The sequence below is a fragment of the Pecten maximus genome, chromosome 4 (assembly GCF_902652985.1).
Source record: "Pecten maximus chromosome 4, xPecMax1.1, whole genome shotgun sequence".
NCBI lineage: Eukaryota > Metazoa > Mollusca > Bivalvia > Pectinida > Pectinidae > Pecten > Pecten maximus.
In genome coordinates, this window is record NC_047018.1 from 24,024,222 (window position 1) to 24,039,672 (window position 15,451).

Sequence of the window (15,451 nt, forward strand, 5' to 3'; positions counted from 1 at the left end):
TATTTTCCTACAGAAACTTAAGTCGTAAAAAATCAGTTTTATTTATTTTATCAAGTCTAAAGTAAATTGTGTTCATTTCTTTGGCAATAGCTTTCTTAAATCATTAGTCAATATCAGAAATCCAAGAACATTTATACATAAGTATAGCTTTAAAACTCAGATGATCAATAAAGTAAATTATAAAAAAAATATCTATCATGTTATATGACATGTTATGATATAATCAACAATAGTAATTAGATAATATAAATAACATTACAATATGTATAATAATGTACTTTTAAACTTCATATCCCATCAATTTGATAGTTTCATATATTCAAAGGTTATCCATAATAGCATCAATTAAAGCTTAAGATAATAATAAATGAACCAAAACTTTTATATTATATTTTATAGGTTATATTTATGCATAAAGTGTTTGACATATATGACATACATCAATTATCTATGATAGTAACATTCTAATACATATATCCAAACAATAATATAGGCTTAGAATTTTAAATAGATATATTTTATGTATAATATATTTTAATATTTTACTATTTACTATTGACTAATTTATTAGGAAATTTGTAAAGCTTTTCAAATAGGTGGAAAAAATCATTAAATATTTAATTAAGTAATTTAAGAAAAAAAAATAAAAGGGCTCTTATGTAGAACCGCGTCCACGTCGCAGAGTCTGGAAACATTCTTATTAATCCATAGGAATGGCTGAGAGTTCTACCAATAATTCCAAAGTATAATAAACTGAAACGAGTTACCTCCCTTCCATTTTGGGTGTGCACAATGCATCGCGAGTTCATACAGGTATATTTTGTTTATGCTCTGTATAAAACACCTGTAAAATCAAAGTAAAATGTTGCATGATGTTAGTTAAAGATAACAGGTAAATATCACACAAGAATTATTCGAAAAACAGATTAAACCAACTGCTTGACGATCGAAATCTTCGCAGGACACTCGGCTTCGAGTTGGGCCTACATACCGGTACTTCAACCGATATTCAAGGGTACATTAGCATAATATGCACTCGTTCAATCAAAGTCAAATTTGGCAAATTAATCGGTTAGATGTTCATCTGTATGATACAGAAAAAAATATTCGAAAATGTCACTTAACGAATTGCGGGGCGTGAAAAAACCTCACAGGACACTCGCATGTGCGCTGCACCGTAACTTTGTCGTGAAAAATGCATAATATGCACACGTCCAATCCAAGTGAAATTTGGCATGGTAATGGGTTCGAAGTTTATCTGTATGATACAGAAAAAATTATTTAAAAATATTACTTAACGAATTGCGGGGCGTGAAAAAACCTCACAGGACACTCATTCCTCACAGGACACTCATTAGGTGCACCCGAACAACGGTGGTTATTTATCCTCAGATTCAGTGGTGTTTTGGTCTCCCCTACATACTGCATGCTACACTTGGCACACGTAATAAGGTATATTACATTGGCCGATGTGCAGGAGACTGACTGAAGGATGTGGTATTTCTGTCCATTAGTCTCACAATTGAATTAATTGGTGTTGTGAGTGTACGGACAGAGTTTACATCTCTTACTGCTACACGTCTCGAAACAGCCATTGGCTGAAGCATTAGATGGTGAAGGTAGATTACCACTGACTACCAAATCTTTGATGTTTTTTTGGTCTGCGGTAAGCTAGTATGGGGGTTCCGGGAAAATACCCTGGAGTTTGCTGGACGACAACACGATGTGCCAGTGTTTCTGGAAGATTGTTGACAATGCGGGCATGACCGGATGAAAGGTTACCACACAAGGTACTCTTCCAGTTTTCGGCCTGTCTTTATATTCCAGTGTACTCGCCCTGTCCAATTTTTTCACCCTATCAATTTCACGATCTATTAGGGCTGCGCCATATCCTCTATTGAGAAGATGAGATCTAAGCTCTACACAACGACGTCTGAAGTCATCGTCGTCGGAGACGATACGCCTGATTCTCAAAATCTGGGAGTATGGAATGCTCCTTGTAGTGTGGGGTGGGTGACAACTGGACGGGCGAAGGTACTGGTGAGTGTCCGTGGGTTTACTGTATAAATCCGTGTGTATTTCTCCGTTGACGAGTGTGGAACGGGTGTCCAAAAAAGTATTTTTCTCTTCGGAGATGTCGGCAGTAAACTTAATGGTCCGATGGAACTCGTTCGCGAAACGAACGAATTCCTCGAGGGACTCTCTACCGGATGTCCACTTGATCTCGATGTCGTCAATGAATCTAAACCAGCTGAGAGGTTTCGATGGGGCCGCTATTAGAAGCCTTGTCTCGAGATGGCCCATAAACACATTCACGTAAGATGGTGCCATTTTAGTGCCCATTGCCGTACCACTAACTTGAAGATAGTGCTCTCCGTTGAATGTAAAGTTGTTCAGCGTGAGCACTAACTTAAGAAGTTCCACTAAACTATCTGTTGAAGGGTGCTTATTCCTCCGAGTGTCCCAAGCAGAACGGCAGGCTATGATTCCGTCCTCATGTGGGATGTTGGTGTAAAGGGAAACCACATCAATGGTGACCAGGAGTGTGTCATCAGGTAGATTACTACATGGCGTCTTTTTAAGGTAGTCCGTGGTGTCTTTCAAGTAAGATGGCAAGCTCTCGACATGGGATCTCAAGTGGAAGTCGATGAATTTTGAGATTTTTTCTGTGGGGTGGCCAATCGAATTGATGATGGGTCGACCGGGGTTACCAGCCTTGTGGAATTTTGGAAGGAGATAGAAATTCCCTGCTCGTGGGGAATCGCAGCGCAAGAATTCAGCTGTATCCTTGTCAATATCTCCTTTAAGTTGTATCCTGCTGATGGCGGCATTGACCTTATTAGCATGCTCCACCGTTAGATCCTATAATATATGAGACATATACTTACTTTACCTACTTTAATCACAGCTGTCGGTTTTCCATGTTTCCGTTTCAGAACAACGGTATTCTGATAGGACTCGTCATGGCTTCTACAAAGCAGATTCTTCTAGAAAATACTAAGAAAATGATTCTCTAAAACTTTTATTTGTTGATGATTCTGTCCCAACTCACAATTGCATCTATCTGATGAAACATTGGCAAATCTATGCCAAACAATAATTGATGACACTAGCCATACAAATCTAGGTCAAACCAAGGTTTAGTTACATTCTACAAAAACATTTTCTCCCCGATTAGCCGACATCTGCCTGCGTAATCGAGATAATAAGTACAAGAATATAAATATCGAATTAATAGAGAGAAATGGTAATAATTCATAACTCATTATTGATCAATAAACCTAAAACTGTTGGATACTTATCATCGTAGGTATCACAAAGTTTAGGTTTTAATGCTTAATGATACAACAAGACTACATACAAATATTACAAATGTTCGACCCTGTTCTGAAGCATTAAAAATAAATGGTATACTGATATAACTGGTATAGTATAAAGTGTGTGTATCATTAAATTTTGCTAACATTTGGTCACATGGAGATTAATATTTAATAAAATAGCTAGGTTTATTTTTTTTCAAAAAACATTAAGTCAATATTGCGATTATTATCAGCTACATGTAATGACCCTTCATCATAGGTGTACAAATCAATTACACAAATTTCATTGATGATACTAGGAAAATGTCATGGTAACATTATCAATGACTATTATTATGTAGAGTACGTGTAATGGTCGTAATTAGAGAAACGTTTAGAGAGAGTCATCCTACGAGGTGTCATGTCAACTTTAACTTGGGTCCACTCCTTGGTACCAAAATGTTTGGAGCTGGAACATAGACAATCGTATAACCCTCAAAGTAGTTTCTATATATATCCTGTTCGCACAACGACTATATATGCCTACAGAACACAATACTAATACTAAGAAAACAACATTTTAAAAACAGTTTTACAAATAAATAATCAGTATTGATTATAAAAAATAACTATTGTTAGCCTTTGTCCATTTGTAACAAATACACAAAACCATATATATCACTTATAAACATGTACAGCAAGTTTTATATTGAAAAAAAAATAATTTACTGTCAACTGATGTATATGTCTGTGCTGCAACCTATAATATGGAGTACAGGGACAACGCATCATTTTGTAATTTAAAAAAATATATTTTCGGTTATTCAGCTGCCTGAATGTCTAGTCGCCTGGCGAATGTAAATGTAGTACGATCAGCTTTGGCAATTATTTTGAACTGGTCGGATGTTGTTGTTTTTTTTTTTGTAATTTACATAAATGAAACATATTATTCATCACTAAGATATAGTCGTCAGTAATATAACGAAAATTAAACAAAATAATATTATATATTTGTTGCAAATCACTACAATATTCATTATTGCTATCCATCGTCTTGTGATCCTAACGCGACCACATACATAGTTGAAAGTGTTACATCTGTACTGCATTTGCTCTTAGTACATTGTACGATATGTTTTCGATATTTTTTTTAAAACATAATCATAATAAAGATACACACTGTAAAATAGCAAAAACTAATATGACAGTCTAGTGAAAAGACAGTATTATATCGACAAAAAGACTAATATTTTTATGTAGCGAATTGGTTGCACTACGGATGTAACATATCTCTCTTTAAGTCATCGTGAAATTCTAACATATTCTATTCAAAACAAATGAAAACAATGAAGAATACTAACATAATAACGAATCCATAATTCGCAATTAAAACCGATAATACGATGGCAAAAAAAGAGCCTCGAAACTAGAAATTGTCATAGACAATTTGACGGGCTTTTCACCTACTTAGTACAAAATACCAAAAGCTCAATATTTCCAGAGGAATGACTATTTCATGATATTCTATGAAATCGGAATTATCAAAGTATTATATGCCAACAAACGAAATGGAAGAGAGGAGATAACTCGTACATGTCCTATAACCAATATTTCGATACCAAGTGGCTGTTGTGGCTACGATGTTGAATGTTTCAATTCAATGTAACCAATAGATGGCGACCATGACAGTCATTTTAGATGCTGGACCCACCCGAGAAGGTTAAAATGCGATTCGTCTACATTTTAACATTCCTAAAAGTAATATAGGTGTTATTGTTATTTTTTTTACTAATTTAAATATATATTATTAATTTTATAAAAAAAAAATCAAAATATCCATAAAATGATGAGAAAGAATGTATGAATGAAGAGCGAAATATTTGGGAAACTAATCAGGAGAAAAAAAATGAAAATATGATGATTGTAAGGAAAAAGAATTTTACAGTATATAGATGACGAGTTAAAGATTGAAAAAACTAAGTTGAAAAATATGAATGAATGAGTGAAAGCCCTCCTGCGAGAAGACACCTATTGTATTGTATATATTATGTGTAATATGAATAAAATGTGTTTTTATCCAACAACAAAAGTAATACAGGCAGTCTTCAAAATCGCGTACTATGTTAATGAGAAATTGTATCGAAAAACTAACATCAAAGTTATTGGAATGGCATACTGTATGAGTCTTTGAAAAAAAGCTTTCCAAAATAAATTAAGAATGAAAAAGTTATTTCATAGAAGTTTGCGCTGAATCCGAGTAAGGGAAGATGAAGAAAAAATTGACATGTGAATCGACGGCATACCAAAAAGATAAAAAGGAAAATATTCAAAATGGCGTATCACGTTAACGGCGATTGTTTCAGCAAAAACTAAAGACATCAAAATAATTCGAATAACATAATGCATTGATCTATGAAAAACATTAAATGTTGTAAAAAAAAAATGAAGATATTTCTGATTCGACATCTTTTTCATTGAAATGTAATGAGGAAAAGTTAAAGATAAACCAAAAATAATAAAAATTGTATTAACCTTGTCAAGTCAAAGGTTCTCGAATTATAACCATTAAAAAACCCTTTGTCGTGGCGGTCATATTTGATTTTCGACCTACTTGATTTTGTAACTGTTTCCCCTTTTAAATTTGCCATATAACAAGCAAAAAGGAATTGATAAACCTCTTACCATTTTGGATATATTTTGCCCGAAAACAAAACAAATTATTGGCTAACAATTTAGCGGGCTTCAAAACTTAAAGGTTTTGAAAAGCGTAGTGAATGAGCAATAATTGAAATTTTCAAAATGACGTACTTCCTGAATCGGAAGGGTTATCATAAACTTGAATGCATCATATTCTTCGAAATGACATACTGCATCGATTTTGTTTTTAAATCTGAAAAAAATAGTGACCTTGGACCCAATTGCGAGCTTTTTTATTTGACCTCTGACCTTAAACCTTGTGATTAGGAAAAGTTAGCTCCGGACAATATCTACAAATAATATAATATATGACCTCTGAATAAGTAATACGTTTTGAGTTATGGCAATTGTTTTGATATGACATCATGGATTTCTTGACCTTCATTTAAAGATTTTTCTCACACCTTCATACTTTGACCTTTATTGTACATTATAGACTTTGGTCATATCTGCTTCGGTTTTACAGATTAGGAGGCCACCCATTCATTTCCGAAAGAATAGCTAGATTAAGAAGAAACATAACAAAAATAGTAGGTATTTTTTACCATTGATAACAAAACCCTAATAATAATAAATATAATAGAAAGAATAGGTCCTTTCATCAGTTGGTGGAAAGCCCCCTTATAAGAATAAAAGCAAAACTAAAATAATAGGTCCTTTCACCAGTTGGTCAAAAACCCTAATAAAAACACAATAGAAACAATTGGTCCCTAAAACCTTTAGAGGATAGATTTGCACCCTCCTGATAAAAGCACAAGGAAAATAATACTAGGTTATCTGATATAGTAATCGTCTTCTGCTTCAGTAGCAACAACAACACTATCCATACAAATCTAATTCAAATCTGACCATCGCCTTAATCATAACATGCTACAATAGGTGTCTGGTCAACGTCCTCTGTGTCCTTGTATGCATCTTTGATTTTCTCTCAATTTGTAACTGAGTGTAAGGTTATGTTGCATAAGTGTACATAAGTTAGTAGTCTGATAAAAGTTCCATTATCACAAGCGACCTACACGAAATAAAGTGATAAGATGACTGTCTTTCCGTGTTCGGTTTTCATACTTTGGCAATATCTTTGGCCATTGTTAAAATATTCAGGAATTATCAAGTTGATAGTACTGCACTCATATGAGCATTACATTGTACGTCAACAAATTATTTTAGTCTTGGTGGGCGTGTCGGCCGGTCGCGTCGACGTCGAGGAGATGGTGGGAACTGCTGCGGTGTGTACACTAAGTCCTCATCCTCATACTTCCTGATTAGGTCTCTCCAAACCTCGTCACACCGCAACAGGTGTTTGTTTCCTATAATGACATATAACAAAATGCATATTCATACATGTTGAATGCAAGTTATATGTGATATCGCGCATGAAATTAGTTTCCCTGTTCATGTATAAAAACACATGCAGAATTTCTATATACTATAATGGTATAAATGTTAGTTAAATGGATGTCAGTACAAAATACATATTGAGTGATAGAGGTACTGCTACATCAATTAATATTCTCAAACTTGATGATAACCTTTAACTTAATGGTAATGAATCACTGGATTGAGGGAAATTTCGTATATCAGTGATTTGCATTTTCATTCAATTGATCATCCTAAAAAGACATACCAATGATAATTAGTCCTTTACGTGCGCGAGTAAGTGCGACGTTAATCTGATGCTGGTCGGTGATGAAGCCCAAGTTTTGACGGCACCAGCCAATGGTAGGGTTATGCTCTATCAGATATCTTGGCAAAGACCGAACCGTGCTGAATATTACGTAGTCCCATTCACTTCCTGACATAATACAAAAGTTGGACAATATCTTATGCACCGATAACGTATATGTATTGTAAACCTAATAGTTGATTTTAGGAAAATAATCATGTTAGCACAAAATATACATTTTATCCATTAACTTGCTTAAAATCGCAAAATATACACCTAGGTATGTTATACAATATGCACGATAGAGAGTAATTTCACGTCCGTTTTGGTAACTCCATTCTGATGGAAAGTTTACCTTGACTCTTGACAACAGTGTTTATCTTGATGTTGATAATATTTTCCTTTGTCAAGGTCTCCTGAATAGCATGACGCTGGGCGTTGTACTGGGTGATGATCTGGATGTAGTTAGTATTAACCTTTTCAACATCCCTCAAATACTTGAACACTTTAGCCTAGAATATGAAGAAATGTTGTCAAGGCGATGAACTTGATTTATTCTAGCCTTTTATATCAGCAATGTTTCCAATATGCTGCACATTCCTCAAGTCTGCTAAATACCTGAGAACGCCAGCTTATAATAGAATGAATTTCTGTTAATGAATGCAACTTGACAAATGTCTATTAAAAAACCCAAACTATAAATAGTATTGATGTTTTTTTCGCAATTTGGAATGCATATATATGTTGAATATATAAGGTTTTCTAGAACAATGACACTCACTACCAGAGCGTTATCTACAAAATAGCCAATATGTCGTATTGAAGATGCAAATTGTTACAATGTGCCAGCATGGTAATTGTCCTGTTAATAAGAATACAAAAGTAAAAGTGTAATGGAACAACGATAACAAAAGTATTATACAAATTAACTAATGATCTTTTGAATCGTTATTACTGTTCAAGAGTATACTTCTTATGCTTCTAGTGAACATACGACATGGTCTGCTTCTTCCTTGTTCTTCCTGGACCTTTCGTTGCCCTCCTCTGTGGACACAGTCAGCACCTCCTCAGAGCCCTCGATGTGACAGAATACCAGTGGTATGTGCTCATTGGTATTTGATTTCTTACAGATCTCCGAAGAATTGTCTTTGTCACTGTTTGGCTTGTTCGAGAATTCGTGTTTGTTACGATTTGTGTTTTTCCAAATTCGCAAAGGTTGATCCACAATCCAGTATTTAGAATTTGCTGTTTTTAATTTCCCGTCGTAAAATCTCCGCGACGGAAATTCGCATATCTTAGGGTTCTACAATTCAAGATAAATTCAGTATCTTAATGCTTGGACATAACAGGAAAAACTATGATCTGACACTGTCCAGTACGTAAATACTAACGCATTGCACATTGAATTACAATATATACTTACCATCCTGTATTGCCACACAAGCATGGTATATTTCATATTCAACTTCTCCATTTTCTTTCTCAGCTTTGCATACCGTTCAAACAATGACGTCGCTAGTCCCAATTCCCCAGCCTCCTTGCATAGAATTATCGGCTGGAGTTGCTTATGATCTCCTATCAACACCACTTGTTCGGCTCGTGTCGCTATAGGTGGTACCATACACTCTGGCTCTGTACACATGCCACATTCGTCAATGATACATTGGTATACTTTACCCTTTGTCGCCTTCAACAGCTTTGGATTCCCAGCCATAGAAGTAGTGCATAAGATAACATCATAATTCTGTAGCTCTTCTTGGGTTGCTTTGCTTAGAATTTCCTGATATTTGTCAATTTCTTCAATTGATGCTGTATATGATTCAGCTTTAAATTTTCTATCAAACGACCTTAATTCATCAGCGTAAGTTTTCCCACTCTCCCGTATGACATGATGGAGAACTACACCTTTTCCTTTTAGAGCCTCGTCAGGTTTAGAGTCACGTATCGACCGGTGGGAACAACTTATCTTTCCTGGAACTGGAAAATCGAGGAATTCGTATGCCTGGCCGTACATTCGGATTATCCTTGGAGCGAGATCGGATTGAGACAATCTTTGAAGGACTTGGTCTGTAAAAGTAGAATGTATAATTTTCATTTCTGACTAACATATAATTTACATTTGTATACGTACTTATCTGTAAACACAATGCAATTTGTAAACCTAACGATAGGGTTTTGGAAGAAAACTGATTTGTAGTGTTAACAGTTAGTCTTTTAATTTAGTTATTTTTAGACTTAATCATTCATTTTATGCACTATACCTACTTGCTACAAGGTCAACCGATTTGTTTGATGGGCCAGAAAAGACGAGGTATCGCCTTTCATGCGTCTTCTCGTAAAACTTTCGGTTGAAAAGGTTGAAAAGGTAGATGAGTTTAATCCCTGTGAAAGTTTTTCCAGTGCCTGTATTAAATGATACTGATTATATTTAGCTATATTGTCAAGAATCACATTTTTTTTTTTTTTTTTTTTTACAGAATTTATATTCAGGTACCAGTGTTTCTTATTCATTGTGAGATACGCAAAACAAAAATGTACCTTGAGGAAACAGTTGCTGCGATAAAAAAAATTGTATATTCCAAAAGGTTTATGGCATTCAATTGTCAATTCACATCATAACGAATGTTTCATTTCAGCTCCCAGACACTCCCTATATTGGAATAATCTTGAAAGTTTTTGTTAAAATCCTCAAAACGTAATTTCTTCTAACATAAAACATTACCTGGAGGACCTTGAATCAAACTGAAACGAGATGTGAGGGCATTCTCGATGGCATTGTTCTGCTGGTGGTTATTTCTTGGCAACGAATCTATTTCGATATCTCTTGGGATTTCTTTTGCAATTTCTTCATGAAGATCATCTGAAACGATTTCAGATGATAAAATAAGGCACTTATATTGCAGATTCATCATGACTCGCCTTGACATATATTAAGTATCGAAATACGTTGTTCCATCAAAAAACATTAATACCAATCTTTTTTCTAAAACTCATCATACGTGCTAATTCTAATAATTAAGTTGTGGGATCGCATAATGTTACATGATCTGCACTCATAGTCTGCATGGTGTATACCCGAGAGAATGTTTATGCGGTTGTATTGTGCAGGCGAATGTGCAAACGATGGACGATCAAAACTAATATTGCTATAGTGGCTGTTATTTCAGAAATTGATTTAGAATAATGTTAAAACGTTGAGAACGATTTTGATAATGGGATTGTATACACTGTTTCTCTAATAATGAAACTAGATGAAAACAGATCGAAATAATTGTCAATATTTTCCAACAAATTGTCCGCAGCAGCTTGCGATCAAAAAGGACTTAACGTATCATCACTCGTCGTCGTGACATGAAACGTCCGGGTTTTTGAGTAATTCGATAATAACACGTTTCAAATGTAAACAAAATTCAGTCAAAACAAGATTACATAATGTAATGTTCATGTTACTGAAGTAGCCGATTTTGCGATCAACATCAGTCGCCCAACCATGACCTGCGACTGTAGGGAGGGTGATGCTGTTAGAAGGATAATCATCTATATCAGACACCTTTATGTTCAACCTTTGTAAGATATGAGGAGGCAAAACACAATCTGTGATTGGTTTGAAGCCTTACAAAATCAACACGTTTGTTTGATCTCCGAAACATGGAATAATTGAGAACATACCATACAGCTAGATAAATACGCTATGGCCTTGCATAAGACCTACTGGCGTTGAAAGCCTATATATGTCTAAAAATTTATTAAACCTTTGATTTCGATTTCATGCGATTGACATTGTAAAATACCATTGATTTGTGCGGAAGATAAGCCCTTGGTGTGAGGATGATGCATGCAGGATGGTTTTTGCGGCATTGTGCGATCCCACAAACGTAAGTTATACACACCTAAAACCGGAATTCGTTTCGCAAGAGCAATGGCCCGGGCTAAACTGGTCGCTTCTGGAAGTAACTTCATCAGACTTTCTGTTCGCCTAAGATTTTGAAATTTGAATATTAGTTTCGATTTTAATTGACTATTTCAAAAAGGTTTTAATTCAAAGTTGCAAAATATCAAATTCTGATTTGCTTTGTAATTATAAACATGAATGACTGTCTAACAATATTTTTATTCGATATACGGAATAGATATATTACCTGTCAACTTTGGATTTGCTTAGTATTTCCAAGCTACATCCGTCCGAAATTTCAGCAACTTTCATTGGTGCAGGTGCGTTGTCTTCATGCAGCTTAAAATGAACTTCAAAGCAATGTCCAAATTTCTCTACTTTTACTGATCTCTTATGTGTAAATTCGCCATGGCCAATCCAAATCCTCTTCTCGTCAGTAATTCTGCCTTGGGCGGATTGACTTTGCTTTTTTTGCTCATTCCCACGAACTGGACAACGAATACAAACGTAATTGGAACATACAATTTCCTTCAACAGCTCTTTCTTCTTAGCATCATTGACACGATTGCCACGTGTAACTTCCTCTGTATCCTCTTTGAAGATCTCTAACTCTGTGTTTCCAAACTCTATTTCCCTCATTTTGCAGTAATGGGTATTGAGATAGAATTTACCATTTCTTCCTCGAAACTGTATTGGTACACCACATATTGTAGCCGATTCTTCATTTCTCACAGTATTTGTTGCTGCTTCCATTTGAATGATGGGTAACCATGACTTGATATAGTTTTGTACATCTTTGTATTCGAGCTTTGAAGGCACAGTTGAATATCTTGCTAGGACTTTTACAGGGTTATCTACGTGCTGTAAGCAAAACGACACATTTGGAGTCATGTCAAATACCTGTATATATGGATATAATGTACCTCTGTCGTACTCTGCTGTCATATGCACAGCGACTGTCTGGTTGAGGTGAAATGGAAGTTTGAATTTGCATATCGGATTGACAAACACACTTGTTTGATTCTCACAGCTTACGTCCTGTACAGCTTTCAGACTTGACTGGACATATTTGCGCAATGCTCCAAATTTGCCATCGGTTTCTGTTTCATCGATAACCTGAATGAGGATATCGTTATTTCTGTCAAGAAGCGCAGTCAATATTTCAACCCAAGCTGTATATTTGAGGAATTTTGTCCGTTGGTGTGGGTCAACACTCTTTACAGTCGAATTATCGCTTTCTTTATCTTCGTCATTCTGTTGCTTTCTTTTTACACCTCTGTGGAGATAAATACGTCTATGCCATTTGACCGAGATTAGCTCTCGCTTCTCACTTGTGTTGGGAATGAGATCTACATCCTCACTGCGTTGTGGTTGCGAATTTAAGTATAAAAGATTGAATTTGAGCATTCTTTTCTGCACTGGAACATGTTTCAATCCGGGAAAATGCAAGGTCACTCCTTCATCAGACATGTCTTCGACAAAACCTACTAACTTTTGCGGACATCTCCTTAGTTTTGTTGAGAGGAGCAACATGTCGCATTGCTTCTGAAATATCTTCGCTCGGTTGCGTGCCTGATTCATTTGATCACAAATGTCATCTATGTCTTCTTTTGTATAAGGTAGCTTGTCTAAGCCATCTAAAGCTGCATGCAGAAGCCTGTGGATTACAATGTCAACATATCTTCTGATAGGAGAAGTGAAATGAACATAGTTATCAAGACCTAGCGAAAAGTGATGTCCTCCTGATTTTGATAAACCATCGGATCCTGAACATTTGTAACTGGCAGTTTCCTGGAAAGACATCCATTCTTGAAGGGCAAAACTTTGTTGAGGGTGTAGGTCATCACTTCCGATCAGCTGCTTTACGCGTCCTATATCATTTCTTTCAGCTGCATTGACAATAGCCTTCCACACCCAGTTTTGAATAGGCAATAAACGATTCCATCTAGACTTGGGAGCGTTTGAAATGCTCAATGTTCTGGTGACCGAGGATGTATTAAGTTTCAAATCCTGCAATGCTACGATGATGTCCGCTATATGAGTGTTTTTACTCAACCATGAAGAGAGGGCGTCACTTTCAGGATTGCTCTGACATCTTAAAGGAACGACATCACTATATGCATTCACGAGGTATCGACCAACACTATGGTTTGCCATGATCATGAATTCTTCCACTAAATTGTGAGCATCTATATTGTGTAGAATGTCGTTTGTGTCGACTGAAAAGTCAAATTCTACAGGGTATGCATGCAGGGCTCCTTTCAAACGGTCACGGCGAATGTGCTGTGCTAGCTCGTTCAAACATCTGATATCTCGATGAAGACGATCAGATGAAAGGGCCGTCTCGTCAATGATAGCTTGGACTTCTTGATATGTTAGACGTTTACTAGACCGTATAAAAGTACGTCGAATGTCTCTGGTTTCTTCTATAACACCATATTTGTTTACGGTGAAGAATACTGAGATTGCAGCACGTTTTGTATTGGGAAGAAGACTAAGCATATCCTGACTGAGTGGCTCTGGTAGCATATGCATATTTCTAGCCCTTGGGATCGAGTAGTAAGTAGAACATCTAGATCGTGCTTCTTTGTCAATGTCGCTATCCAAAGGGATTGCGGCAGTTACATCGGAAATGTGAACACCAATCAAGTATGTGTCACTTCCAACGTCCTCAACACTTAGCGCATCGTCCAAATCCTTGGAATGCGGTGGATCTATGGTAAAGGCATTGATTTTATCGGTGAGGTCTAACCGATTACTATTTGCTGTTTCTTGGGAGTTTTCAATCAAGCGTTGTACCGCTCCGATAGTAGATTCGTTGTAATGGGTAGGTACTTGGTTTTGAATGCCAATTATGCGTAATCCTCTCCTAATATCATTCACGTCTGTTTTCATTAAAGCTATGACCGCTCCACGTGGATACACATATTTCTCTCCCCAGTGTAGGTAACAAACAAGAAACCTGTATTGATCTCTCTCGTCTGGTTTTATATCTTGACTTTCTTTATATTGCAGTATACCTTTAGATGCAACATAATCATAAACTTCCACTTTATGCATCATCTGTGTGGGGTAGCGTTCTTTTATGTTTTTATTTAGTACGCTGATTTTCGGTATCGTCTTGCAAATTGGTAACATCAAGTGACCAGCATTTGGATCTTGTGTTGCAATGAAAACAGGATGCTCGATATCTTTATGTCTTACACGCTCAATGATCCCTATGACCTTCCCGTAGGCATCCAAAGTTTTCTTATCTTTTTCACGACCAGATGTGTCTTTCGCACGGTTTACCTTTTGGAGTATTTCAACTACAACCTCATCTGCTGTAAATGCCTGTCCACATTTAAATCTACCTAAAATTTCTATTCTCTCTAGGTTTTTTCTAGGATTTAATAGTGTTGCCACTGCACGGTGAGGCGATTGTATTTCAAGTTGACAACATACGTAAAGGTTAGGATTAGATTTACATAGCTCCATGCACTCTCTTTCAGACTTAAAACCATAGAAATTGTCTCTTTTTAACGAGAAAGACTGTCTCGTAAATTTTTCCATGTAAACATCTGTTAGTTCGACTCCGTCTGTCAGAATACTGTTGTCAAGTACATCATCCTCAAATAATCCAGAATCATCTTTTGGAAAATCATATTTTCTGCGACTTTTTTCAAACCATGTCTCAGTATCATCTCCGATGTAAATGTCTGATTCTTCGTTTTTTTCCATGTCACTGTTGACTAAGTCGCCTTCCTCATCATCGAATTGAAATGAAGAAATCGATTCTACATCGGACTCGGCTGTCGTAGAATATAACTTTCCTTCGACCGGATATTGTTCAGTAATATCTACATGACCTCTGTTGTGTTTTGGTACTGTAAGCAATATCATATTAGACATTTAGATATG

General features: G+C 36.0%; 2 protein-coding genes across 14 annotated transcripts in view; both read right to left on the minus strand.

Annotated features, from left to right (window-relative positions):
* Window positions 1–1,671: 1,671 nt before the first annotated feature.
* LOC117326453 lies at window positions 1,672–7,082 on the minus strand. Its single transcript, XM_033883201.1, has 2 exons — window positions 7,062–7,082; window positions 1,672–2,862 (listed from the first exon to the last, which is right to left on the minus strand). Exons 1-2 carry the CDS (start codon window positions 7,080–7,082, stop codon window positions 1,672–1,674), a joined length of 1,212 nt encoding a protein of 403 aa, XP_033739092.1.
* The window catches only part of LOC117325566 (helicase with zinc finger domain 2-like), a 41,174-nt gene continuing 28,729 nt past the window's right edge, over window positions 3,007–15,451 (minus strand). For 12 of the 13 annotated variants that reach the window (XM_033881892.1, XM_033881891.1, XM_033881890.1 and 9 more), the window contains 9 exons: window positions 11,799–15,417; window positions 11,550–11,635; window positions 10,382–10,519; window positions 9,925–10,062; window positions 9,083–9,726; window positions 8,654–8,962; window positions 8,015–8,171; window positions 7,621–7,788; window positions 3,007–7,303 (listed from right to left, as the gene is read on the minus strand). In XM_033881892.1, coding sequence (XP_033737783.1) covers window positions 7,155–7,303; window positions 7,621–7,788; window positions 8,015–8,171; window positions 8,654–8,962; window positions 9,083–9,726; window positions 9,925–10,062; window positions 10,382–10,519; window positions 11,550–11,635; window positions 11,799–15,417 — 5,408 coding nt within the window. In that variant the 3' untranslated portion in view covers window positions 3,007–7,154. The remainder of the gene's footprint in view (window positions 7,304–7,620; window positions 7,789–8,014; window positions 8,172–8,653; window positions 8,963–9,082; window positions 9,727–9,924; window positions 10,063–10,381; window positions 10,520–11,549; window positions 11,636–11,798; window positions 15,418–15,451) is intronic. The other variant, XM_033881889.1, reaches the window with a different exon arrangement.

Coding starts and splice junctions, on each gene's coding strand:
- LOC117326453 (XM_033883201.1), bottom strand. CDS start 7,082: ATGGCCAAAGATATTGCCAAA. Junction 2,863..7,061: donor TGGCCAAAGATATTGCCAAA/GTATGAAAACCG, acceptor CATATATTATAG/GATCTAACGGTGGAGCATGC.